The sequence below is a fragment of the Mauremys mutica genome, chromosome 13 (assembly GCF_020497125.1).
Source record: "Mauremys mutica isolate MM-2020 ecotype Southern chromosome 13, ASM2049712v1, whole genome shotgun sequence".
Taxonomy (NCBI): Eukaryota; Metazoa; Chordata; order Testudines; family Geoemydidae; genus Mauremys; species Mauremys mutica.
Window position 1 is genome coordinate 20,059,441 of NC_059084.1, and position 27,454 is coordinate 20,086,894.

General features: G+C 49.9%; 1 protein-coding gene across 3 annotated transcripts in view; it reads right to left on the minus strand.

The window, feature by feature from the left end:
- Positions 1–27,454, minus strand: part of SRC (SRC proto-oncogene, non-receptor tyrosine kinase) — a 70,887-nt gene that overhangs the window by 25,611 nt on the left and 17,822 nt on the right. For 2 of the 3 annotated variants that reach the window (XM_044985263.1, XM_044985264.1), the window contains exons 2-5: positions 10,713–10,787; positions 3,870–4,119; positions 3,458–3,557; positions 1,541–1,558 (exon numbers count right to left, since the gene is read on the minus strand). In XM_044985263.1, coding sequence (XP_044841198.1) covers positions 1,541–1,558; positions 3,458–3,557; positions 3,870–4,110 — 359 coding nt within the window. In that variant the 5' untranslated portion in view covers positions 4,111–4,119; positions 10,713–10,787. The remainder of the gene's footprint in view (positions 1–1,540; positions 1,559–3,457; positions 3,558–3,869; positions 4,120–10,712; positions 10,788–27,454) is intronic. The other variant, XM_044985265.1, reaches the window with a different exon arrangement.

Here is a 27,454-nt window from a genome sequence, read left to right on the forward strand (position 1 = left end):
TGCTAAGTCAGCGAGAATGCTTGACAAGATGGGTGGTTATCCCAGGAATGTCTGCACATCTCAGTGTGATAGGCAGAAGATGAATTTTTTTTCAATCATTTAACATGTATAGATTAGTCACTCCCCTAACAGCACTGCATGAAGCTGCTTTCTAAAGATGTTTTTTGACTCTGATAAAGTGAAGGTTGCAGCAATGCAGTTACACTAGATACTGTGGGGCTTGTAGCTTGAAACTGATGGCTTTTCTCCTGCGTATTGCACCTTAAAATTTCCAAGAACTTTACCCGCCCTGCAGAGATAGCCATTTTGTTCTCAGAGTTCCTGCAGCATGTACAAAGGAGACACACATACTTTGGAATAGTGAGCAAATGTAATTCAGATGGAAAGCAGAGGTGCCTTTTGTGCATGGGAGCCGGGGGAACCTCCCCCAGATATTTGCACAATCCAGAATCCCCAATAGGCAGCTTCCTCCTTTTAGGAGTACTCATTAGACACCAAAGCTAGTGCTGGTACAAAATTAAGATTCCAAAAGTCAAACATTCAAAAAGGGGTCAGGAAACTCCCAAAGTTAAGGTTTCTTCTGCAACAGTGAACTCAGCCACTTCGCACATTAGAGAGATTTTATGGCTTGAGTTAATAACCAAAACCACATAGGAGTTGTGTAGTGTTACCCAAATGGAATTTTTCAGTTCCCAAGTAACATAGCAGGAGAAACCTCACAGTCAGGGAGTTATCGAACCTGCCAGTGCTCGACGTTGCAACCTTTAAGTGTTCCCTTCACATTTTAAATTTCCTTAGTTTTAAGAAAGTGGCAGGGGAAAGTGTAAGAACTCAGACAGATGCGTCTCCCACAGCACAGCCTTTGCCAGCAGAGCATGCACGTTCCTTGAAGCATGGCTATTTGGCCAGTGCACTTTAAGAGCTCTGAAATGCATCTATTGATAGGCTTGTCTGTGCATGCATACTTATTAAAAAGCACACACTTGGTTCCAACGAAGAACAAAATTCAACACCTCTCCTACAGCAGCCCTTTGCACCATCCTACTTCCAGCTGCATGCAACGTGCAGTGTAAAGAGCTGGCAAGAATGCCACCGGGGCAGCTGAAGGGGTGCAGCGCCAGGAATTTCAGAGAGGCGGGGTGGGAGCAGTCCCCACTCAGTCCTGCCTGGAAAGCAGGGGGCACTGGTGACTTGGATGAATGGGAGAAACAAAAAAGGGGGAGAGAAAAACAGGTAGGAAGTGCTTTGTTGGGAAGGGATGAGGGAAGAAGGTGCCAGACCTGGATGAGAAGAGGGCACTGAATTCACACCACTGCAGTGTGGGCACATGGATCTAGACAGGGCTATTTGGTAGTTAGAAAATGAACCTATAAAAGCTCCACTGGGAGGGTGGGGGGAGAAGAGGGGAAACAAAGGAATCCAAATGCAACTGTCATCGGGGACCATAAATAGACCACGGAACAACCCTCTCCCCAGCTGCCCTTTAGCTCACCCGGGAAGGAAGTTGGCTTTCAACAAAAAAGTAAAAACAGATACACACCTGACATCCACTTTTCTCCTAAATGAAAGCATGTTGTGCAGGAGAGAAAGAGACAGGGCTTAGATTAGACGTACTGCACAGGTGCTGGCGCTGCTGAACAGTGACTGGGAAAGAAGTGTGCGTGGAGAGATCTCACAAGGCAATCAAAAGGGATTTGAGATCCTGTCGCCTTGAGTGAGGCTGTCAGCAACAGAGGAAAGCACAATAAACCCCCGGAGAGGTGTGATTTATTTAAAGACTGGGGAGGCTGATACCACTAGGCAGAGGAGAGATTTGGCAGCCAAGGGGCACCACTAGTAATAGGACAATACCTCCCAATGGTAGTTTGTTTTGGTGAGTGGTGGTGGTAGGGCAGGCAGGGTGGAAGCCAGTTCTTGCTCACCCTAGAGGCCGGTTAGGAAGAGGCCCCAACACTAGGGCAAACTAAAGCTGATCCTGACGATGGTTCTTTCAAAAAGAGCCTCTAGGTCTGGCTCACCCCAGAAAGCACCTAACCTCACGCTCTGCCAGACATCTTAGATGTGCCGAGCAGCCAGAGAAACCACCAACAATCCCTCTCCACAGCGTCAGCAGCAAAGGGCTGTTTCACAGCTTACAGAGTGGAACTGTGAAGTGGTGCGAGCACAGAACTGGGAGCCAGGGACTCCCGAGTCAGATGCCAGCTCTCTCTGTGGCCCTGGGCACATCACTTAACCTCTGTGTGTTTCCTTTGAGGGGACTGTGGTGACTTTAGTGATTGTTCTAAGGGGAAACGCCACTTGCATTCTACCAGTCGGCCCTTTGCATGCTCGCCGCTCACCTCCCTTTGCTGTTCCCCTCCGGGACCTTCTCAGAGCACAGACTGCCTCTAGCTCCATACCACCAACCCCACCAACCTAGCAGTGGGGAGAGCAGGCCAGATGCAGGACCCAGCTCTAGGAAGAGAGCGGGACTAACTCAGTAAGCCCCAGGATTTCCCAAATGCCTCATTCTGCTGCCCAACTCCCGCAGTGCAGGCTGCCCGGGTGAATGCAGTTCCCTTGGCACCTAACCCCCCCACACTGCAGGGCTTCACAATCTTCCCAGTGGACCCTTTTGCAGGGTTAGCAGATGTTTGTTACCCACTTCCATGGGAGACCCTCTGCATGGACCATAAGATGCCTGTCAACCTATCCGAGGTGCATTCACTGCCCCCGCCCCTGATACACATCACATCCAGTGCTCAAGGGGTGGGCCGGACGCTGGGGACTGAGACCTGGGGGCACCATTATTTCACAGAGCAGGGGAGAACCATCACATGACTCCAGTCACAGGTATGCTCCTTAGAGCAGGTCAGTTTCCTTTCACTGCCTCCTTGAAGGGAGGGACTGGAGCCTCTCTCACAAGACACCTTTGGCCAGCGCTCTGGGCAGCGCTGCAGGGAACCAGACCCAGCCCTCCCCAGTCCCGGGGCAGACGTACGAAGGGAGGCTGCTTGAATGGGGCAAGTTGGAGGATCCCACTAGCTGCCCATCACCACCTAGTGCTGCATGGGCTGCTACATGGCCCCCAAGCTCCCTGGCTGGCAGCAGCCCCAGGAGGCAGGGACGGCACCTTGTGGTGCTCTTGATAAATCCCCTGGGTCTAGCTCAGGGGCTCTTTGCTGGCACAGGAGGCACAGCCCAGCCCTCCTCAGCCAGACAGGCAGACAGCCGCACCACCAGGCTTTGGGAAGGGGAAGGATCCCTGAGGAACCACATGCAAACACCAGGCAACAGACTTGACCAGCCGGGGGTTAAACATGGAAGAAAGAGGAGAAGCAAGAGGGAGAAGAGCAGTTTTGAGGCAAGAACGTTACCGGTGGGGCTCCCCTGAGCAGCGAGGGTCGAAGCCCCTCCAAGGGAGACGCCAGCCCACGCAGCAGGTGTCCCCAGCCCAGCGAGAGGCTGGCACACTTACGTGTTGTTGACAATTTGGAGGCGCTCCCCTTTCTTGAAGGAAAGGTCTGTTTCCGTCCGTGACTCGTAGTCGTAGAGGGCCACAAAGGTGGTGACTCCGCCTGAAACAGACCCAAACTCATCCTGTTAGCCACCCTCCCGCTCCAGGAAGCATTTGCCCCTCCATGGCAGTTAGCCATGAGCCGTGCTTGGCACAGCCTCTGCTTTCCTCATGGCATTTGCAAGTCTGGATTCTCCACTGCAGCTTTCCTCGCACCTGGCAAAAATGGCACCCACCTGCCATACGGCCCCCCCAGCGTAAGGCTCCGGGTTCTTCCTCATCGAGCACTTGGCTCCCTTCTAATACCCTCCCTCCTCCAGAACCTCCGGACGCCCCTCCCCCTCTGGCAGGTCAGAGCTGATGTCATACTGACCAGCTAAAGGCCCCGAGCGCTGCGGGGACATGACTGTGTCGGACGTATTGAAGCCTCCGAAGAGCTTTGGCTCAGCTGCCATGCTCCCAAAGGAGCGGTTGGGGGTCCGATGGGCATCGGGGACAGGCGTCTTGCTGGGCGTTTGAGAGGAAGGGTAGCCACCATGGTGGGCGTTCTCGGCAGATTCCAGGCTGCGTCTCCTCTGGCTGGGGTCTTTGGGTTTGCTCTTGCTGCTCCCCATGGTCCAAAACTGGAGGAGAAGACAATGGGGTTAAGCTGATGCCTGTGGTCTGGGTGACACGAACGTCTGCCCACTAGGGTCTGGACTGAAGCCTCCAGACCCCTTGTGTGCTGGCCAATCAACCACTGCTCAGCTGGCAAACCTCCCATCATTACTGCCTGGGGATGGGCTCTATTTCATTATATTCAGGCACAGCCTCCCACTTCCCTGTATTAGCTAGTGAAACAGACCCAATGCACTTGGTAAGCAATATTCTACCAAAGAGAGGCACACTCAATAGCATTACAGTAGAATGAATAATGCAGAGCACACGCCTTTCACGAGTAACCAAACTAGACAGAGACTAGCCACAAAGATCTGGTCCAGAGTCTAGGAATGTTCAGACCCCTCTGTAATACATGGGGATCATTCTCCACCCAACACTGCCAAGCAGCCATCTCTAGGTGGGATGATGCATCAGCAAACGTAGAAGAATGCTACAGAAGATCTAATTTCACACTGCAGCAGGCACTTCAGCTATGCTGAACGTACTTACCAGAGTTCAAATTTGGCCCGGGCAATAACAGGACTAGGTACTCCAGGAACTCTATGCGAAATTTAAGGCCTACAAGCAATCAGGACTTCAGGTAGAGGAGCCGAAAACCATCTGCCCTAGCTCGGCTAAAGGAAAAAACAAGTCCTGGGCTCCAACATTAGACAGCTCTGAACTCCGCTGCTCCCCTCAGACCACCCCCACTCAATAGGTGAAGCATTCAGACACCAATTCCCTGGTGGGCCCAGCGCATCCCCTCATACCCACGCCCTGCAGAGGGCCTGGGGGTCCCAGCATGTTTGTGCATTACTCTGTGGGAAAACTGGACAGCGGGAGCAGATTCAGAATGGTCAGCTGATGGCCAAAGGTTCACCATTTCCTTTGGGGGCAGGTAGGATAGCCAGCACCCATTGCTCATAGGGCATCAGACAGGCACTTGTCTGCAGATCAGCCAAGGCTGGGGAGGTGGGTCTCTAAAATCCTAGAGCCATTTGAGATGTGCTACCACCATTGACTTCCAAAACAAGCCTTTTCCATAATCTTCCTTTGACTTTCCCCTCCCCTAAAGCTCGCCTGAACAGCAGCGAAGGGTCCTGCCTGTCCCATAGCTTGCAGAATTATCCTAGTTTCAGAGAGGCAGCCCAGCATTCTGAAAGCAGGGCTCACAAGACCACACAGGCATCACTAGCACTTCATCGGACGACAATCATCCCATATCGCAAAGCAGCATTGTGTCCGACAAGAACGTTACATGGGTCACAGCAGAGGGTGGTAATCGCATCCAGCAGGAGACTGTTACATACAAATGCTCCATTCTATGTCCCTATTAGGGGACAGGCAGGAGCAGGGGGGCTGGAACAATTTGTATCGTACAGGTGCTGAGAGCCATTGAACCAGACTGTAAACTCTGCATATGATGAAAACCACTTTAAGCCAAGGGGTGTGGCAGCACCCTCAGTGCTTTTCGTTCCAGCACCTATGGGCAGGAGAAGAGGAGTCAGATCAACTTACACAAATAATAACCACATCAGAAGTTCAGACACAACTGCTGGATCATCACTGGAAAGATGGGATTTTAAAAATTCCTAAAGATTGTGGGAGAGACCCTACTACCCATAAGTAGCCCACAGGACGCAACAGTTGAGCATTAACACACATAGTGCATGCAGATGTGGTCACCCCATCTCAAAAAAGATATACTGGAATTGGACAAGGTTCAGAAAAGGGCAACAAAAATGATTAGGGGTATGGAACAGCTGCCATATGAGGGGAGAATAATAAGACTGACTTTTCAGCTTGGAAAAGAGACAACTAAGGGGGGATATGATTGAGGTCTATAAAATCATGATTAGTGTGGAGAAAGTAAATAAGGAAGAATTTAATCCTTCTCATAGCACAAGAACCTGGGGTCGCCAAATGAAATTAATAGGCAGCAGGTTTAAAACAAACAAAAGGAAGTATTTTTTTCACACAATGCACAGTCAACCTGTGGAACTCCTTGCCAGAGGATGTTGTGAAGACCAAGAAAACATGGTCTAGGACAGTGGTTCTCAAAGCCATCCCTCGGCCTGCACCGCTTCCTGCAGCCCCCACTGGCCTGTAGCCGCGATCAGCCAAACCTGTGGACGCAGCAGGTAAACAAACCGGCCCGGTCTGCCAGGGGCTTTCCCTGAACAAGTGGCGGACTGGCTTCGAGAACCACTGATCTAGGAGACTGCTGTTGCTCATGCTCTGGAATACTTGGTTATAACAATCAGACAGGGAAAGGCAGAAACATTCCCTCCTCTTGCCCCAAGTTCAGCCTTTTGTTTTTCCTACCTTTGTCTCAGGTGATTCAGGTCTCCCGCCATTTGTTCCCATTACTAGATTCTGCCCTGCTAAATTCCATCTATGTGCGAAGGGAGGAGGAGACACGCACAATGCAGGACAGGGCCTAACCGCACTGCTTGTTTTCCATCATTACATGGGCAGTCACAAGTACCCAAGTCGGCTCAGAATTTCCCCTGGAAACAACACTTCCCCAAATGGAAAAAGACTAAGTCTCGTAACATGGTCTGTGTGTAAGCGCAAGGATTTTTCCTAATCATTCTGAGTCACTTTCTTTTGGCCTGGTGAGCGAGGATCTGAAAGACAGACATAACGGGCCTAACTTAACCGCGCTGTAATGCATTGCAGTGTCCCTTTTCAGAGTCCCACAAGAGCCTAGTGTCAGAGTATTTCACTGGGACTTCCCCAGATTAGTGTGTAGTGGTAGGAGAAGATAGAAAGACAATGGGCCAAATTCTTCCTCTGCTGAAATCACTTACACTAGCAGTGAACTTGGCCCAGAAAGAATGATTTCTGGGGAAGACAAGGGGCAAAGGGAGTAGGAAGTAGGACTGACACTTTACCGCTCACACAGCAATCGGGTCCCACAGGAGCTCGTGTGTACATCACCACCACAACTCATTGACATAGACTTCAGAAAAGGACCAGGCTTTTCACATGAGTCAGACCCACCCCTGCAGTTGCACTAGCTAGAATACAATTGAACAGGACCAATCATCCTCTTGCTTCAGGAGCCAACCCCTCACCTGGTATCAGAGAATTGGTGTATTTGGGGGGGGGGGGGATGTAGGCCTTCATCTAAAGCACCCAGAAATGGCCACTCATGGCTAGACCCATGGTTACTTGTCACCTCTGGAGATACTTTCTGATCTGCTTAGGCCCCAACAGGCAGCACAAGTTTTGATGCCCTTGTTTCAGACTCCTGGGGATGTTTCTTTCCCCCGCCCTGCCTCCATTCACAAGTGGGGAGTGCTACGGCAGCCCTACTCTCAAGAGAGTCCTTGTCTATCTGCAGGGACTTCATTGGGAGAGATGAGTCCTGAACTTCCCCTTCCCCCACCCACTTCGAACCACTGCCCCATGTCATGAGTCCTGGTGGTAGAGAGCTGCCATGCCGGGCTGGCATACCTTGCAGCATCCGTCGGGAAGTCACCTATGAGAGCAAGAAGCTAGTGGCAGCCCACTACCCGCTGTGGAAGCATATCAGGTGTCTCCAAGTCAGGGACTATCCAAGTAGCCTCTAGAGGGAGGGCTCCACCCCCAATACCTTTCACAAGTGCACAGTTTGTGCCTTGGCTTAGAAGTGCTGGAAACCCCCATCCCTCCACGGGTTTACCCTCTTGAAAAAGGGATCCTTCAGACTCCTCCTGAATCACAGTGTGCACTGCTTTGAGGAGGCCTAATTTGGCCTCTCGCTCACACAAGCTTCTAGGCTTTGGCTGCAGAGAGAGAACGCACAGACCAAAAAGGAAATGCTGTAGGGCACTGCCCTTCGTTATACTGCTCCACTGGAGAGAGGGAAACAATGGCACATACAGGGCCACTGGCCAGAAGGCACAGAAGAAAAGTCAGTCAGAGACCAGGCTCAGAGTGGGACAGAATTCAGGGGTGGGGAGGCGGAGAGGTGAGCAGCTCAGACCTATCCTGGGGCAGTTCTTCTTCCTTTGCTTATGCTACATACTCCCCAAGCTCTCCTCTGCCCTGTGTTCTATCCCATCCCCTCCTCCACCAGCTCAGCACCGCTTACACTGGCTACCCTGACTAATCCAACAGCAGGTCCTCTCTTGGAGCCCAGCCTTCACTGGCCACCCAAACTAGAAGGAAGGGCAACAGAGACGAGGATTGAATGGCAAGTTCACTCAGGTCAGGTGTTCTTTTTATAATGCCCGATTTGTAAGTCCTACATGAGGGGCAGGCAGCTAGCCCCTCCCATCCCCCACTCCCCTCCTCCCAGGAAACCTCCACCTGTTACACTCTGTAGGATCACAGCATAGATAGGGAAGGGCCATCGGATCAAAGAGGGGATGTACCAGCAGCAGTTGATACAGTGAGCCTCAACGTTCCTCATATACCCACTGGCTTCTTAGCAGGCCCAATGCCCACCCCAAGGTAGTGCCCCAACACCACTCTTCCCTCCTGGAGATGCTGCCAAAAACATTTCTCTTCCTCCCCTCCCTGTGCAAAATAGAAGTCATGTCGAGTCATCGAATCAACCTTCGGGGAAAGAGCTGTGCCTCTGAAACAGTGAGAGGCAAGGTCTACCCTCCAGCTAACGGTGGCCCATCAAGAATTGGCTGTGGGCAATAAGTTGCCACATTGGCAGAAACCTGACTGCCAACAGCTGGCAGCAGCCATGCTTCCACTCTCAGGCAAGGACAGGGTTAAAATTCCAACCTCTGCCTGCAATCCAGGAGGATGCAGCAGCAGTGTTGTGAAAGCAGCTGTACAAGGAGATCTCCAACCACCCCCTCCTGATAAAACCAGGAGGATCAATGCCTATTCACTAGTCTAGCAAAGGAATGTGTATTGCTAAAGAGTGGCACAGGGGAGGCCTGGGGGAAAAGGAGTTATTAATGACCTGTCCGGGAATGCTCTGTGTACAAAGGTCTCGGGGGTGACTGTGAGAGATCAGACACACTCTGCCAGGAGGAGGGGAGAAAGAATGAGCCACGAAAGAAAAGGGAGTAAAGACAGGCTGCGGGGAGGAAGGAGAGAATACAGCTAGTTGAATCTACTGCCCAGTTAGCCTCCAGGAGGCTGGCTCCTTCGCTCCCTCCCACAGCTAGTTCCATCTCTTCTAGCCTTGTTAAATGACTTACTGGGCTTAAAGGAAGCTACCAAGCTGGGACACTTGTAATATCAGCCCCAGCAGGAAACAGATATTGGATGCTTCCCTGGGGAGCCTTTAGTCCTAGCCACAACAAGATCAGAACGGTGCCAACTTCAGTGTGGTTGCAGCTGAACATGGCTGCTTTCACCTCATGAGAGAGGCCTTTTGCCTTGTGAGCACGGCACGTTACAGGCAGAGCTTGGGAGACAAACGTTGGCACAGCACCACGCTCTCTGCACTGGTTTCTAGAACAGGTTTCCAGGCTCCCACTACACCACCAAGGAGACCTGCTTGGATAACTGGAAGCTGCAAAAAATGGGTCCAAGCTTCAGGTGCAAGAAGGAAGCTGCCTAAATCATCATCCCCAAAGCCGTTACTACATCCTGCCTGTATTGTGGCAGCACCTTGGAGCCCCAGTCCTGGAGCAGCAGCTCATTGCACTCGAGAGAGAGAGAGAGAGACACACACACACGATGGTCCCTGCCCCAGAGAATGTACAGCCTGAGTCGTACGTGTTCCAAACCACGTGCAGAGCCGTACAATAAGGAAACAGAAAAGCAGATTGTGGTGTGGGAGAGGGAACAAAGTACTGCCACTTTCTGGGAGAGGGACTGGAATCCGTCGGCTTGTACATTTCCTGCCTCCCACGCCCGTCCTCCCGCCCCCCCCCCCCCCAAACAAACAAAACCCCTCTTGCTTTTCACATCATTTCCCCCAGTTTAAAAATAAAACAAAAACAAAAACAGCAGCATTAGATTGTTACAGGGAAAAACATATTTGTAGTTCCAGTTCACATCTGGTTTGTCAGCGATTAGGATCTCACAGAATCTGTAATTTGAAATCCCCCGTCCCCTCTCCACACAAAGATGAAGTGCAAAAGCGGCCAGCATTCCCAAACACTTGCTCCTGGCTGATTAGACCTGGTATAGTAAGGCAGGCTTTTCTGCAGCTGGATAAGCACAGAAGGCAAGTTCAGGTATGCAGTAGCTCTCTGATGGTTTCAGCTCAAGGGAAGAAATCACAACAGACGAGTTTGAGGCCATTGGTGGGATGAGTTTAAGGCCTCAGCTGTGTGTCCAACAGGCCAGTTAGAACTAAAAGCATCATGCCCAGTTCAGCACAGCCAGTGGGGTCTGCTCTGGAGGCACCAGCTGATATGGAGACAAATCAAACCAATAGCTGCACTTTTCTCCACAAAGCTCCCACACCTGGCAGGACCGGGTAATGTGCGTCATTCCCATGCACTGTACCTGAGCTGGGACGAAGTCCACCCAGCTAAAGGTGCCTATTGCTTAGGGATCTAAGTGCCGCGAAGCAGAAGATTTCGGTTTCACTTTGTGATCTGTTGAATAGTCACTGGCAGAAAACTCACACCCTCTTCTCCCCTCTGCCCGAAAAGGAAAAAGGTCTTACCGTGATGTGTCCAGCTACAGCCTTTCTACAGGGGCAGTGTGGCCGTATGTGAAGTCACCTCAGCTCTTCAGGAATCTGAGACACAAATGAAGTGAAAAGTTAGCACAGAGCTCTCAACATGCTGCTCACTGCATGCCCCATAGGCAGTGCCGCTGCCTGGGCACCTTCCCAGCACAGATAGCCCCATGCTTGCAGCATTCAGTACTCCAGCTTGAAATCCGTTTCACATCTCCTTCCTCTACCCGCGCCCTCCCAGAAAATGGGAGTTTCCCCATCAGCCTCCCCATCGGGGCAAGAAGAGCTCATGGGAAGGGCTAATTAAAGCCAGTGAGGCTGTGATCTCCACCCTCCTCACCTTCCCCAAGAACTTTCTAGCTTGGTGGAGCTCTGAAGTCCACAACAGCCAGCCAACAGCTGCCTCTCTGATCGGTCATGTGTAAAGAGGGGACGATTCTCTGCTCCACTTCATCAAATCAACAGGGTAAGGAAGGGGAGGTTGTCAGTGGCAGCCCAGGGCTATCCAACCGAGCTTGTGCCTGAATGGGTGTCTGCGTCGTCACCAGTGTGAGAAACTGCTCCCTGCGTGAGCCAGCGCAGTACCCAGAGCTGCTGTGTCTCTTCAGAGGAATTGTGGGTTTCATCTCAGAGGGTTTAGACACTGATCCGACCCTACCCCGCAACTAGCCTGCACAGATCAGCCTGAGCAGCCCTGTGCACGGATGTAGGTTTCCTACTGGGCTGGCTGGGCGAGGACATCATAGTGCTTGTGAGAGATGCCGCAAGTCCTGCCCCCAGAGAGAGCACAGGGACAGCACAGGTAGCGGCAGAGCAGACAGGCCCAATATGCCATCCAAAACATCCCAAATCCCTAGGTGAACTGGAGGCTCAGGTCCTAACTGGTTTCTACCACCTAGGTTCCATTTCTTGAGCATGCTCAGGCTCTCGGACCCCTTTCGGCTGAATTTCTTCTAGTCTGAAAGCAAATCCTTTCAGAAGTGTCACCAGTACTCTCACTGACATGATGTGGGTCCAATCACATCATTTCCACAAAGGTCACTCCTTGGAGTAGTTATTAGTTGGAGTTCCGCCTTCAGAGAGTTATTCCTCTAACCTTCACCTCTAACAGGGGCACAAGGAGTTTAAAAAAAAAAATCCACTAAGTCACTCAGTTTGTACTTCTATAGCAGCTTTCAGAGGTTCCCAAAGCACCTGACGCACATCTTCAATCCACTGGGGGGTGGGGAAAAGATATACCGAGAACATTTATGCTACCCTGAAATGCAGCCACTACTGGGATGAATGCCGCAGCTATAACAATGCTCAACAATTTAAGGCTTCGTGGAGGTACACCACCACTACCTATTTGAATATTCAGGGAAAACTCAGAGTATAGTGACTGAATTTGGGGTTTAACTAGGGCACCTCGAGCAACATCCTTACTCTTAAAGTGCTGTGGGATCATTTATCACGAGAAATGGCCAGGCCCATGATTTCACATTTCATCCAAATGACAAAACCTGTATTAAAAAAAAAAATCTAGTGTAGACAAAGCCACGAAGTGCCACTGATGTTAGCAACGGTGGGTGAACTAGAATAGATCAGTCACTGGCGTATTTACCACAGTATCATCTAACTTGGCTCAGAGCTGGGCTCAATACCAGTGGCTGCCTGCACCTTTCACCTGAGAACTCCCACCAGCAGAGCGGCACAGGTCAAAGGTTTTAGAAAGAATCAGTGTAGACAAGGACCAAACGAGAGCGCACCCTGCTTCTGAGCATCTAAGATTGCCTTTGAGATCTTCCATCAAAGACCTGACCCAGCCCCTGCTTAGCTTGAAAATTAACAGGATCCCAAGACAAGGGGGTATGGCAAAGGCTAAAGCTGTTGGGGGAGGGGGGGAGAGGAAGGGGGTGGTTTTGTTTTTTTTAATATTCTGTTGCACTGGAGTGGATATGAACAATGGATTTTATTGCCAGGATCTATGCAGACCCAGCCAACCAAACATCTCCTCTCAGTCCCACTGGGGTATTTTGGCTGGCAGTTTCTGAGTACGTTGCTTAACATGCAGCAGACGCACTACAGTACTGTTTGGTATCCCTCCCTTCTCCCTGCTAATAAGTTTTGCCACTATTTTTAGTGAGGTTGATTAGAAGAACAAGCAGCATTTGATTGACAGCTCTCTAAGACAGAACGGTTTGTAATTTGTACTTGACTAATATTTGCTAGAAATAATTGCACAGCAGGATGCATGGATTTAAAGTTACAGTCTCAACTCAGGATTGCAGTACATACAAATAAGATTCCCTTTCCACATCCATACTCCACTGCATTTGACAGGGCTACGGAGGCTGCATCCCTTGGCTCTGTCTGATTCTGTTAGAGCCACAGTGAAGTTCTGGAAAGGGAATCTTCCTACTAGCACTTTTTTTGGCTGATGCTCAGTACTGTATTTGAGTTTCACTGTATTTAGCAAGATGGGTGACTAGTCTGAATCACATTAAAAAAAAAACAACCTCATGGCTTGAGCTGATCAGCATGTCTGATCAGATGAGATGCTACCAGTGAATGAGGGGATATTAAAAAAATTCCACCAAGACACAGAAGAAAAGGCATCCATGGGAAAAGAGATGGATTACAGGTCTGGTCGGGAAGATAGGCAAGGTAACAATTCAGGCACTGGACTAGGACTGTAAAGATCTGGAGTGAAGTCCTAGCCTCACTGAAGTCAGTTGGGCCAGGAGGTCTATTCCCATCTCTGCCACCGACCTGCTGTGTGACCTCTGGCAAGTTACTTCCCCTCAGTTTCATACCCCCCTACCCTACGTCTCTTGGCTGGATTGTTAGCTCTTTGGGGCAGGGGCTGCCCTTCACCAAGTCCATACAGTGCCTCTAGGTGCTCCTGTGGTACACAATATTACTAAGGGTGGGAGGATGGCAAAGGAAGGAAAGTAGTTACAGGAAGGAATATTGAAAACCCTAGACAAGCTGTACAACTCCTCCTGCCCCCAGCACTGCTGAAGCCTCTAGATGAGCATGTAAACATGGCCTACCCTAGCTTCCCGGGGTCTCTCTCTGTTTGGCGGCGGCCACAGTGGGTAGCGTTTGGGAAGTTTGTCTAGCATAGACCAGGCTAATCGGGTTCTGGAAGCGGACACCTTTAGGGCTCTAACTCCTGGGTTAGGGGGCTCGCCCCAGGGCAGATGGCAACACCTTTTCAGAATTTCCCCTCTTGCTAACATTGCACTGTCCACTCTTTACAGGGCAGGTTGGAGGTGTAGAAACAATTTTTTGCACCATCCTGTCTGGGGATTTCGAGAAATTATGAACTCTTCTTTAAGCTCAGCAGAAGCCAGTGTACAGAATATTGCTGCCTGCATCTATGGTGCCAAGTGACAAAAGCCCATCTCAAGATCTCAAAGCACTGGAAAGTCCCCCCCACCCTTTAAAAAAAAAAAACCAACAGAAGGGGAAACAGGCAGTGAAATGACTTGCCCAAGGTCACACACTATATCAGTGGCAGATTTAGGTTCAGATCAGCACTTGAGGACCTTGAATTCCAGCCCAGCACCTCTCCACCAGACCATGCCACAGATGCAAGTTGGTCTATGCTGAACCTGAAAGACTCCATTCTAATTAGGGATGGTTGACAGGCAGAGCAGTACGAACAAGTAACACATGCACGTCCCTAGCAGCTTCCACCCAAGGATCTTAAGCACTTCAAACTAACGGATTAGTCACCACCACCAGGTTTAAGCACAATCCCCATTTCACACAGAAATCTACTGAGCCACAGACGGGTTAAGAGACTTGCCCAAGATCACAGTAAAGCAGTGATGCGGCCAGGATTAGAACAGGCAGTTGCCCAACTTGAGTCTTGTGCTCTAACCAGACACACAACCATGCTGCCACCCTGCCTGGCATTAAGTCATCAGATCCTGCTCTGCCCATCTTTACTCTGCCAAATAGTGGCAGCTTGCAATCCCCTATTCAAGAGGCTTGAACGGCCAGCTCCCATAGACACTGTTGGAGGGGCAGGAGGGAAGCGAGATACCAAGCAGTGAAGGAGTTTGTGATCCATGAGATCTGCCCTTTTCTTGGAGCTTTGTAGCATTTTCCAGCAGCCACGAGGAACGTTTCCCACATGTCCAGTTCCAGGTTTTCACCACAGCTCTTCCCTCCATCCACTACCCTCCGCCCACCCCAAGCTGTGGCACTGATTAAGACCAAACAGAGGGGAGGAAGCTGGAGGGGGAAGCTATGGATAAGCTGAGACATGCAATTCCTGCCCTCAGGAGACAGAACAAGACAGATCTTAGCAAATGGCCTCCATCCCCCAAAAAGCAATTAAAAACAAGGCACTCAGCTGCATAGTTCAGCTTGGTTCAGATCATGGTGCTTAGACAGCATTTCCTCCCGCTCTCCCCCCGGCTTCATCCATGGAAAGCTGTGGGGTTGTTAATTGAATGAGCCACAGGGTGTGAAAAAGAAAGCATTGGCATATGGAGAGTAAAAATGAACTGTTGGGGAATGCCTCCAGACCTGGCCAGCGCTACTTCCACTCCTTTGGCTCGGCCAGCCCCCGGAGGCCCCGGAGCAGGCGGCGTTTCGGTTTGTGCTCTGCATCGCATCTGCGAGCCCATTGCCGCATTTGTTCTAGAGAGATTCCGTACACGTGGCACGGAGCCTCCCGCCAAGGAGATGGGCGCACCGAGCTAGCGCCTGTATCGTGCGCTCCCCTCCGACAGAGTCAGAACCAGCCCGGGAAGGGGAAATGGTGGAGAGGGCGAGAAAAAGAGCCCTTTGAAGTGAAGACCTCACTATCAAATCCATGGCATTAGCTAGGTGTGTTGTGGTAGCACCTAGGAGGTCTCAGTCATGGTCCAGGACCTGCACGAACATGGACAAGGCAGTCTCTGCCCCAGAGAGCTCGCAATCCACTTCTAAGACAAGAGACCCCAGGCGGATGCAGACACAGGGGAACCTAGAAGTTCTGGTGTGCAGCATGCTGACAACGGTCACCGGTGGGGTCAGAGCCTCCTGCCCCAAAGCAGAGCCCCTGCCACCTGAACCAAGGGGAATCTCCACCAGCTGGTAACAGAATGAAGCCTATGGCACAGCTGAGATGGCAGCAGTCTGCACTCACACACTACAGCATGTATTCATCACAGGGGCGAGAGGCTGGCTAGGTGCCTACGGGTCTCATCTGGTGCCTCCGACAGGACCCACGGGGAAGAAAGAATTTCCCTCAAGTTGAGAGCCACCCCATGGTGGGGCAATGAAAGGGAGAGTCTCCTAGCAGGTCACACCGAGCCAGGATCTCCTGCCCCAAATTCCTCCTGGAGCTGCTACCCCGGGAGTTGAAAAGGGGCAGGAGAATTACCCCAGTGACTTACGTCTCCCTTGGCAGAGCGACACTTCGCCAGCTGCAGCCCAAGGAAATCCAGCTGCATTGAAGCCAGTCTGTCTCCTTGAGAAAGACTCGCCCGCCCACCGCTCCCGAGAGGCTCCTTGTACCCAAATATCTCAAGGCCAGAGTGCTATCAGTGTGGCTTTTACAGCTTTCCAGACTGGTGGAGGAGGGGAAGCGGTCTCCTTTCCAGAAGGGCTAAGGAGAGAGACACCCACCCACCCACCCACCACGTTACCAGACCAAGATCTGGAGATACCACATTCTTGTTTCTGTTACAGGAAAGCAGAGGCCTTGGCAAATAGCGTCATCTACAAGGCAAAAGTCCCCAAGCACTAGGAATGGTGGGGATCAGGCCCATAAAGGAGGAGATCATGTTCCTCCCCTTGGGGTACTGTACCTAGAACAGTGTGCTAAGAGGCTGGAGGTGTGCATCCTAGCACTGGTATGCAGATCCTATGCAGAGCATGAAAATCCCCTCTCCTCCTTACTGGCAAGTGCAACCCGTGCCTTCAGCCTGTGCAGAACTGAAGCTTTCTGCTAACCAAAAGTCCATGTTTCTAGTCCCTATGGTTGGCAGGGACACTTTATATATGGGAGCCAAGTGTGAACGGATGCAGTGTTGCCTTCCTGAGTCAGCAGATAAGCAGCTCTAGTGCCTCTGCTGCAGCCTGGGAAAGTTCTGAGCAGCAGCAGCAGAGTGAAACCATACCAATGTCTTGCTGTTTTCATGGCTGCTGTTCAGAAGAACCCTGTAATAGGCAAAGGGTCAGTTCCACTTGGAAATAAACACTCAGCAGTAACTGAAGCAGGCACTGAAGAGGATCTCTAAAATGCTACTCCATTAGCAAAGACACTGCCTATTACAGCACCTAGGAGGCTGCGGGGGAGGGGGGAGAATAGAGATGGGGAAACCCTCTGCCCTCCCCAGTGCTGAGGAGATCAGGGAATGAAACCACCCTCAACCTTTCCAGGTGTTGGGAGACAGCTGGAGGGGAGGAAGCTTTTGAGTCAGCACACATCTGCTAGCCGCAAAGAGGTTGGAGACCCCAGTCGTCAGGTCCAGGGCCAGCACCCTGGTAAGAACCGCAGCGTCTCCCTCTTTTCAGTAGCTTTTTTTGTGAGGAGATGGAGCGAAAAGGGAAAATTCTCGGAAGGGCAGTGATTGCCCCTGGATAGAGCTGGCTGGGAATTTGACAGACCCCTCTTCACTGAAGAGCGTCAGTTCCTTGACACTGAACCTGACCCTGTTTCACAAACAAATAATCAGGTGACTTGGAAAAACTTTTTGGAAAGAGCTTCAAGACTGGAAAGCGTCAGAATGGGAGACTGACAAACAGCTTGGTTTTCGAGTCAATGACTTTTTGTTTTGAAACTTCAGTAAATTAGACGAAAAAAAATCAAAACAGATGTTTTTATTGATCCAAATTAAAAGCTTATTTTTGGATTTTCAGTGAGAGGTTGAGTTTTTGTCCCAAATTTGGATGGTTTCAGATACCTCAAGATGTTCACAGGATGGGAAAATAGTTTCCAGCCCAGCTCTACCCCAGTATGGTCGGCTCTAGCTAATAGGAGCAGTTTCAGCTCTTTGGTTAACTGATGTCTGGGAAGTTTTGAGCACTGATCAGATGGGCTGTAATACTAAAGTCACATCTAAAATTAGAGCAGTTGCATCCTCCTATCTCCCCATCCCTGGGATGGGAGGTGGGGAAAGAGAACGGTGTGCGTGGCTCCTAGCTAGGCCCTGTTCAGAGCCTAATTCTGAAGGCAAATACAGTCAGTCAAACTGAGACAGGCTTTCCCCTTCAATGGTTTGCAAGACCAGAGGTTAATAAATTCACCTGCTTCATGCTAGTCTAAGAAGTGGATCTTTTGCTGGCAAGAGGGACAGAAGAGACTATGGCTATATCACGCTACAAGTGCTATGTAGACATTTCCTACATTGCAGAAGGGGGTTTTACTGTCACTGTAAGTAATCCATCTCCCTCAGCCGCGGTGGCTAAATGAGTGGAAGAATTCTTCCATTCATCTAGCCACATCTATGCTGGGGGTCCAGGGCAGCATAGCTCTGGCTCTCTGGGGTGTGAATTCCCCACTCTCCACCCTGGAACGACAGCTAGGTTGATCTAAAATTTTAAGTGTAGTCCAGGTCTCCATGCAAGAGCGAGTGAAAGTACAAGTCTTACACATTAGAGAGTCTGAGGCAATAGAGATTTGTGGGGGGGAGAAGAGAGAAAGAAAATGGTATTTCTCACCCACACTCTCAGAGTGCTAGAACTAGACAAGAGAGAGTTCCAAAGGTTGCCATGGCTGATCTCGTCTATTCCATCCCTAAATCTTGAACTTTTGCCTGTTTGGGTCTCAGTCCTCACAGAAGAGGCCAGAAGAGAGAATTGCACAGAGCAACTCTAGCCTGTCAAAGTGGAACGGGTGTAATTAAAGGGCAGGATTTCCGATTACAGGTGGGCATGGTGCCAATCTCCCCAGTGTAACTCTTGCAACATCCAAGGCAGTGGCTCCAAGAGAACAGACATTTTTATGTCTTCTGGTCTTGCAGGCCATTTGTTAGGGGGAAGTGATGCAACTGGAAACTCGCTATCCTGTTTCAGGATGCTGTTGGGATTAACAGATTTCAACGTCAGTCCCTAACATTTCAGGGTCTCTCACCTGCCACATGAAGACATCCGAGTGCTTGCAGTCAAAGATGTTGGATGGTTCTCAACCAAATGCTCAGATCTAAGCTGCTGCCAAGACCTTTGGGCAAGTTTAGATGCACACTTTGCAACCCATGACCAGGGGAAGGGCCACATTGGCCCCATCACAGGAAGAGACAAGACAGCATGATAGGTCAAAGGGTTCTCATGCCAGAGTCATCTGTAGAGTGGGTTGTTCCCAACCTCTCTCGCATCATCATGATGGCTAGCTCAGTCCAACAGGCAGGATGAGCCAGTAGTTAATTCGCTGCCTGGGTCTTGGGAGATCTGGTTCAATTACCTGCTCCACCACAGACTTCCTATGCGGTCTTGGACAAGTCATTTAGTCTCAGTGCCTCAGTTTCCCAACCTGGGGGGGTGGGGACTAGCACTACCCTGCCTCCCAGGGGTATTGTGGGGATAAGTACATTACAGATTGCGAGGTGCTCGAGTACTATGGTGATAGAGGCCACGCAAGTATCATGATACAAGATCACACTGCCTCACTTGCCACAGACGCCTGATGAGATTCCACTCTGACCTTGTGAGCTGATTGGTAGGGATGCAAATCTGTGCCAAGAAGCATTACAGACCAGGCCATGACGGTTCACAGCATGGCCAACCCCAGGCATTCAAAAATTCATGAGTCAGGCCCCAAAATACCACAGGATGTTTAGAGAGGAAAAAGTGCTTCTTTCTCTTTGCACATTACAGGCTCAGACCTGAAGGCACTCAGGGCACATACCAGCTTTTCTCCACAACCATAACGGGCTAGAAACTTTATTTTTCAAATGCAAAGTGATTCAGGGAGACTCTGCTGACTCCAGGAGCTAGGGTTTTAAGACCACACCGAACATCACAAGGCTCACAAAGCTGCAAGGGTGGGCAACAGTGAGTTTAAACAGCCAGCTTCCTTATGAACCCCACCGTTCCCTGTACTGCTGCCTGGAATGAGAGCTCTGCTTTCAGTAATGCTCAGCAGTTACCCAGCAAAGATGCGAGTGAAGGAACCCCATTCATTACTTATTCATGGCAATGTAGCTTTCCTCCTCCATCCCTCTTAATCCAGCTAAAATTTCTCCAAGATAAAACAAATAGACGGGATGGAGGAATATGGTAAATTACGTTCCTGGAACTGTCTCACCTCCCACAAGACCCAAACTAGTGTATTAAAGAGCCAGCCCCACCCACCAAACTGTCAGCTCCTGTTAAATTTAAAACCGTCTTAATTAAAGCTACACGGCCAAACCTAGCTGGGGCCAATGGGTCACGGAAAGGAAAGGGATAATTAAATTAACAAGCAAATTCACTCCATCCCCTCCCCCATGAAGGGAGAAAGAGGGAAGGAACTCAGAAAATGAGAAGGAATAAAATGCCTTAAACAAATAAGGCTGAAGATTGAATCAAGAGTTTTGGACACTTTATCTGACTAAGCAAACCGTAGCACAAACACACACAAATCTGCATATTCAGGCAGCAACAGATTGGAATCTTCGTCTATTGCATGAGCATGTGTCATCTTCGTAGGTTCTGGACCAATCCTGGCAATTATTTTGGCTTGTCGAGTAAGTTATGAAACTACTTGTCTAGGCAGGCAGGGTTCCATGCAAGTTATCTGTAAACACCCAGCACTGACAGCAATTGGCAGAGGCCCAAGTGAAAACAAGAGGCAGGGAAACATGCACTATCTGGAGGAGGGTTCCTTTCCCAGCAGGAATTTGTGGAATGAGAGTCCCAAAGCACAGGCCAGGTGCGTAAGACTCAGAGGGAGAGGAAAGGGTTTTGAGTGGCTCATAGGAGTTTTATTGTACGTAATCTTGCTAAACCCATATAAGCAAAGATTATTAGCTCAGACCCTAAAAATCATGACATTTAAAAAACCTGGGGGTTGCTTCCTGCTTTTTGAGACCTTAGGGGTTAGAATCCAAGTAGGGACTGCATGGGGCACCTAGTTTAACCCCCTGCCAAGTTGCAGGATTTATTATGTCTAAACCATTCAAGACAGGTGGCTATTCAGCTTCCTTTTGAAAACCTCCAATGAAGGCGCTTCCATGACTTCCCTAGGCAGTTTGTTCCAGGGTTATATTCTGAGCTTTACTCCACAACCATGCAGGCTAGACTTTTTAGGGGTTTGTGGGGGAAGAGGCAGGAATACAAGATTCTCATATCCCATGACTCCAGGAGCTGGGTGGTTTTTTTTGTTTGTTTTTAAAAGAGCTCTGGGTGGCTGGGGCTTGTACAAAAGGGCTGTGCACACCTGGGAAGCAAGGATAAAGGAGACAGCCGGAGCCCCGCCATCCCATTCCCTCACCCTCCCTCTCCCCCACTCCCCCCCCAAAAAAGCTGTTGGGGGAGAGGGGAAGAGATATCTTCAGCCTCTCTCGCGAGGTAGAGGGCAGTGTCACTCTCTGTCACAGTGGCAGGGCAGCTGACGCAGGATACAGCGACAGCCGTCTGTCAGTGCCTCTGTCTCTCTCCCCCGTTCCCAGGGCTGGGAGCTAGAGATCTAGCAGCTGTTGATACAGGGGAGGGACCAATCAGGTCTCTTTCTGAGCCACAACGTCTGCTTTCAAAAATCCCAGACGTTGCCTCTTATTTGAGAGATCCACCCAGACAGAGGATCAAAAAAGAGGCAATGTCCAGGAAAACCCATAAAAAATAGGCAATGTCCAGGAAAACCCATATGTCCGGTAACCCCACCCGAGTCCTTTGCCTCTGAAAAAAATCAAGCCCCTTTAAAAGGAACCTGATGATGGGCTCCCAAAGTCATTTTTGAAAATTTAGGACGCGGTTTATAAACCCCACAAGTGCCAAGGAGTGTCACTTAACCAGGGAAGCTGCTGTATTGTGCACAACTGTTTGGAGAGATGCTGTGGGAGAGCTCACAACTTTTAGATAATGTTTTCACCTCTTAGCTCAGAGAGCCGAGAAGCGATACACTCGGGGCAGAACGCTAGGTGAGAGAACTTGTCAGGATTGGAGAACACCAAGCATACACCCTGGCATGCCAGTGCCATTCCCCTATGTTAAACACAGCGATACGTGCCATCTTGATGTCTGTGACATAATCTTGAGTGACGTGTGGCTGATTCCCACCTCAGACACCTGATTCACCAGCTTTTTAAACACGCATTGCCCAGACTTGCTGATTCCTCTTTATACTTCATGCAGCAATCAGCAACAGGGGGCGGGGGGGGGGAGAAAGATACGGGTTTTTTTTTAAATGGGTAAATACAACTCACCCCAAAACTCTGTGGCAGCAGGGAACCAGCCCCTACCTCCAGATTATTCCCAGTAGGGGAGAAAGCCAGGCAGTAATGCTACCCCAGCTCTGTCAATACACCTGCAATGGGCCCATCCCTGGGCCGAGCTAGCCAGTCTCGCTACACTGGAGATCCAGTTACATTAGGAAAATTATGTGCTGCTGCTGACAATGGTTGTCAGCCACAGACACCCTGCCTACCCATCTCCTCAGGCGGGTGCTGAAAGCAGCCTCTAAATTGCTATTGTAGACATAACCTATCCATTCTCAAAGAGCATTCACCACCATAACAAAGTCCATTAAAGAGGACACAAAGATCTAGCCCATCCATGCTAGCCCCCGAACCATTTCCTACCTCATTTGAGGGGGGAGACCACAAGGAGAGCCTTTGCTAATGAACAGCCAAACACCAGACTACTTTTCTAGCACAGACAGGGCATGAAGCCACTGGGGTTGGCTTGTGGCAGATAACCACTTTGCACAAAGGAAGCTTTCCATTTCATGTTGATCTTACTCTGGGATATGAATTCAGATCTGTAGATGCAGGAGGCTAGTGTATTAGCCTTGTTTATCCAGTCCCACCCAAGAAGAGACACCGATATTCTGCAGTCCTGTATAGTCACCACACAGACCACAGTTCTTCCCTCCTTAGTCCGTTGCCACCCACATCCTTTAGAAGCAGCCCTTTTGCTACTGTGAAGTGCATACAGACAGATTAGAGACCACAGGAGATTCCATGACAGCTAGAAAACAAGCCTTACTGGAATTGCTTATAACATATGCAAGTACATCCAACCCTCACCTAGAGCAGCAACTGAGACCCTCCCCCGCCTCATAAGAGCCACCATGCTGGTCAAACCAATGGTCCTTCTAGCTCAGTATCCTGCCTTTTGACAGAGGCTGGTGCCAGATGTTTCAGAGGGAATGAACAGAACAGAGCAATTGAGTGATCCATCCCATCATCCAGTCCCAGTTTTGGCGGTCAGAGGCTAGGGATGCTCAGACCATGGGGTTGCATCCCTGAGCGTGTTGGCTAATAGCCATTGATTGACCTATCCTCTGTGAACTTATCTAATTCTCTTTTGAACCCTTTGGACTTCGTAACACCCCATGTCAATGAGTTCCACAGGTTGACTGTGTGGTGCATAGAGAAGTCCTTCCTTATGTTTGTTTTAAACCTGCTGCCTATTAATTTCAGCAGGTGACCCCTGGTTCCTGCGTTATGTGAAGGGGTAAATAACACTTCCCTATTCATTTCTCTGCATCATTCATGGTTTTATAGACCTCTATCATATTCCCCGCTCCCCTTAGTCATCACTTTTCCAAGCTGAACAGTCTCAGTCTTTTTAATCTCCTCACAGGGAAGCTGTTCCATACCACTAAGTCATTTGCTGCCCTTCTCTGTACCTTTAATAATTCCAATATATCTTTCTGAGATGGGGCAACCAGAAACGCATGCAGTATTCATGATACGGGTGTACCATGGATTTACACAGTGGCATTATGATATTTTCTGTCTTATTAGCCATCCCTTTCCCAAGGATTCCTAACATCGTTAGCTTGTTTGACTGCCACTGCACACTGAGTGGATACTTTCAGAGAACTATCCACAATGACTCCAAGATCTCTTTATTGAGCAGTAACAGTTAAATTAGACGCCCTCAGTTTGTATGTATATTTGGAATTATGTTTCCCAATGTGCATTACTTTGCACTTATCAACATTGATTTCATCTGCCATTTTTTTACCCAGTCTCCCAGTTTACTGAGATCCCTTTGTAACTTTTTACAGTCAGCTTTGGACTTGGCTATCTTGGATAACTTTGCCACCTCACTGTTCATATATGATCTGGAAAAGGGGGTGAATATGGTGAACAGTACTGGTCCCAGTACAGATCCTTTGGGGACTCTGCTATTTACCTCTCTCCACTGTGAAAACTGACCATTTATTCCTGCCCTTTGTTTCCGGTCTTTAACGGGATAGTGATCTGTGAGAGGACCTCCCCCTCTTATCCCACGACTGCTTAGTTTGCCTAAGAGCCTTTGGTGAGGGACCTTGTAAAAAGGCTTTCTGAAAGTTCAAGGTATGCTATATCCACTGGATCATCCTTGTCCACATGCCTGATGATTCCCTCAGAGAATTCTAATAGATTGCTGAGGCATGATTTCCCTTTACAAAACCCATGTCGACTCTTCCAACACATCATGTTCATCTGTGTGTCTGACTGAAACTACAGTGAAAAACAGATTTATCAGTTTGCCTAGCACTGAAGTTAGGCTTATCAGCTTGTAACTGGCAGGATCACCTCTGGAGCCTTTAAAAAACAACAAAAAAAACACCCACCCCTCCCCCCCAGTATTACATAGGTATCATCTGGTACAGAATCTGATTTAAGTGATCAGTTACAGTAGTTTTGCAATTTCATATGTGAGTTCCTTCAGAACTCTTGGGTGAATCCCACCTGGTCCTGGTGACTTATTACTATTGAATTTCTCTCCTTTCGACAGAGTTCAGAGAGACCGATGGCTGGAACGCTGGAGCTAAAGAGCAATGAAATAGTGGAAGCTAGGCCCTTGTGCCACTCAGTGGCCCCTTGTGCACTTAACAAGGGGCCTGAAGATGGAAGGTTTGATGGAATGGTTTTTGAAGGGGGCAAGAGAGGCCCCTGGGGTCTCTATGAACCAAGGTGCTGAGACTGAGCCCCTCATACTCTGTAGAGGGCTGAGTCAATGATCACTAAAGGGAATCCAAGGAGCTGGCTGTTGCCGGGTTTATAGGGAAACAAGCCATGAACTCTGCCCGCTTTCAGTTGTACCAGGTCAGGCAACACTAACACATTTTCACAGCAAACAGCCAAGCTCCACTCAAATGGCCCCCAGGGGACTGTGTGCTGGCAAATTAGTCTATGGCCTGGTCTACACTGGGGGGGGGGGCGGAAGGGAGGGGAAATTGATCTAAGATACGCAACTTCAGCTATGAGAATAGCATAGCTGAAGTCGACGTATCTTAGATCGACTTAGAATCACTTACTTCGCGTCCTCACATCCTGGGATCGATGGCTGCCCCCCCCCCACTTTGTTTCTGCCTCTCGCCGAGCTAGAGTTCAGCAGTCGACGGGAGAGCGATCGGGGATTGATTTATCGCATCGGCACTACACACAATAAATCGATCCCCGATAGATTTGATCGCTACCCGCCAGACATACCCTATGTGTAACACCGACAGACCCTGGTCATTGGCAGGTGGGAAAGAACCTGGGACCTCTGAAGCTATATGCATGAACCTGTACTGCATGAGCTAAAAACCATACAGCCTTTAGCTAAGGCTCTAGAGCCAATCAAATCAAATCAATCAATCAATATCTCTCTCGCTCTCCCCCGCCCCCCCCAGCAGGTGTGTGGGTTACAGATGCAAAGTGCATGCAGCCATGCAAGCTCTTTGCAGACACCAGCTAATCTAATCCACACAACACCCACACGTGTGAGCCAGACACAACTGGATGCCACATAGGCGGGAAAGATTGAGAGTAGGTGACGAGGTCTGCAATAAGGAGGGAGAAGAAAGAGGCTTTGCAGGGTGAGACAGTTACTAAGCACGGATTTGTGGGGGTAAGGAAGGTGGGGAGTGGGGATTTCCCCATCACCAAGCCAAGCAGTCTTTGGGCTTGAACCAGGAAGGCTGTACAGCCACAAACTTTGCTTGGAGTTCCAGGTTTGGCCACACAACTGAACAATTTCAACACAAAGCCAGGTGAAACTCAGCTGGCCACTTTGGCCAAGCCAGGAGTTCTTTCAGGGTTCTGAAGCCAGTCCAGCGATCCACAAAGATCTGAGTTTCACCTGCCTCACAACATTCTGAAGCAGTCCCAGTTTCCTGGCAATTCACTATGAAAACATTTTGCAGGGCTCTGCAAAGCCCAGCTGCCTGGGAACAGCTGACAGCCCAGCAAAGCTATCTTTAAAGAGCATCATCTCAGGAGACAGGCTTTAACAGCCAGGAGTGGGAAGCTATAAACCTGTCTAAAAGCAGCTCTGGAATGCCAGGAACAGAAGCGGCCCATTCAGACCACCAGAGAGCACAGGCACCAGATGAAAAGCAGTGGGTCCTGCATTCGGGATCCTCTTGTATAGAGCTAGATTTAGAAAAACCTCCATTTTGTTCTTGTTTCTCTTCTGCCATTTCCTTTCCCCAGTTTTTGCCTTCCTAATAACGAGCTCCTATTCCTCATGTCCTCATGCCTTCACGGCCTGCCCAGCTCCTGTCACACCTCAAGCAGATGGTGCAAGTCAGTAATGCCAATGATACCACGAGCTTTCCAGGAAGAACAAGAGTGTGACTGGAAAACACACAAACCCAGAGGAAAAGCAGGAAATATGACCTGGGACCTTTAGCCCCAATGACATGTTCGTTACTGCAGTGTCATTAGTCCAGTGCCAGAGGGGAGGGTTGAGGGTAGATGGCTTTTGCGTCTCCGTTACTGAGCTTTTCCTACCCAGTTGGTGTTGATTTGGAGTGAGGCGGTGTCTCACTTCTGCTTCAAGTTCCAACCCATTCACACTAGGTGAAAGGGCTAAAGAAGCATCAAGAGGCTCAAAAAAAAGTCTCCGACCCGGCTAGGCAAGGATTCTCCCAGTGCAGGGGCTGCAGCAGACAGCCTTCCAAGGGTATCCTGGCAAGCCCTGGCCTAGGGAAATGCAGCACTGTTGAGATTCTGAGAAGCCGCATTCTTAGGGCAGTCCAGGAGTAGTCCACACCGCACACAGGACACCCCTCTTTCTCAGATACCAATGGGCACTCTTGTTGGCAGGGTTAGAGGCCACAGGTAGGCTGGGTCCTGGAGATGGGGCTTTCCTCTCCCGTAGGCAGTCCTGATAGGCCAGGGCTAAGGCACACAGATGGGTTGTGTCTGAGGAGGGAGCCCTCCCAGCACCTGTTCTAAGAGAAAACCACAGATCTCAGGACTCAGATTTTGGCACTCTGTTCCCTTTAGAAAAGTGGTTCTCAAGCCTATTTGATCAGGCTTCCCTTCTTTGTGTGTCTGCAGTCAGCCATTCAGCCCCCCCACCTTAAAGTACATATACCACCACCCAGCACTGAAGGCAGTGCTATGCCAGCAGCAGCACAGAAGTAAGGACGGCAATGTGAAAAGTGCTATTTGTCAATATAACTTTTCACGGCTAACTTACTGCCCCATTGCCACCTTTACCTCTGCGCTGCTGCTGCCACCCCGGGGCAGATACCCAAAGCCCCTCTACCTCCCGGTGAGGGAATGGGATGGTGGGGCTCTGGCTGTCCCCCTTATCCTTGCCCCCCAGGTGTGCAAAGCCCTTCTGTACAAGCCCCAGTCACCCAAAGATTTTAAAAAAGCAGCGCACACACC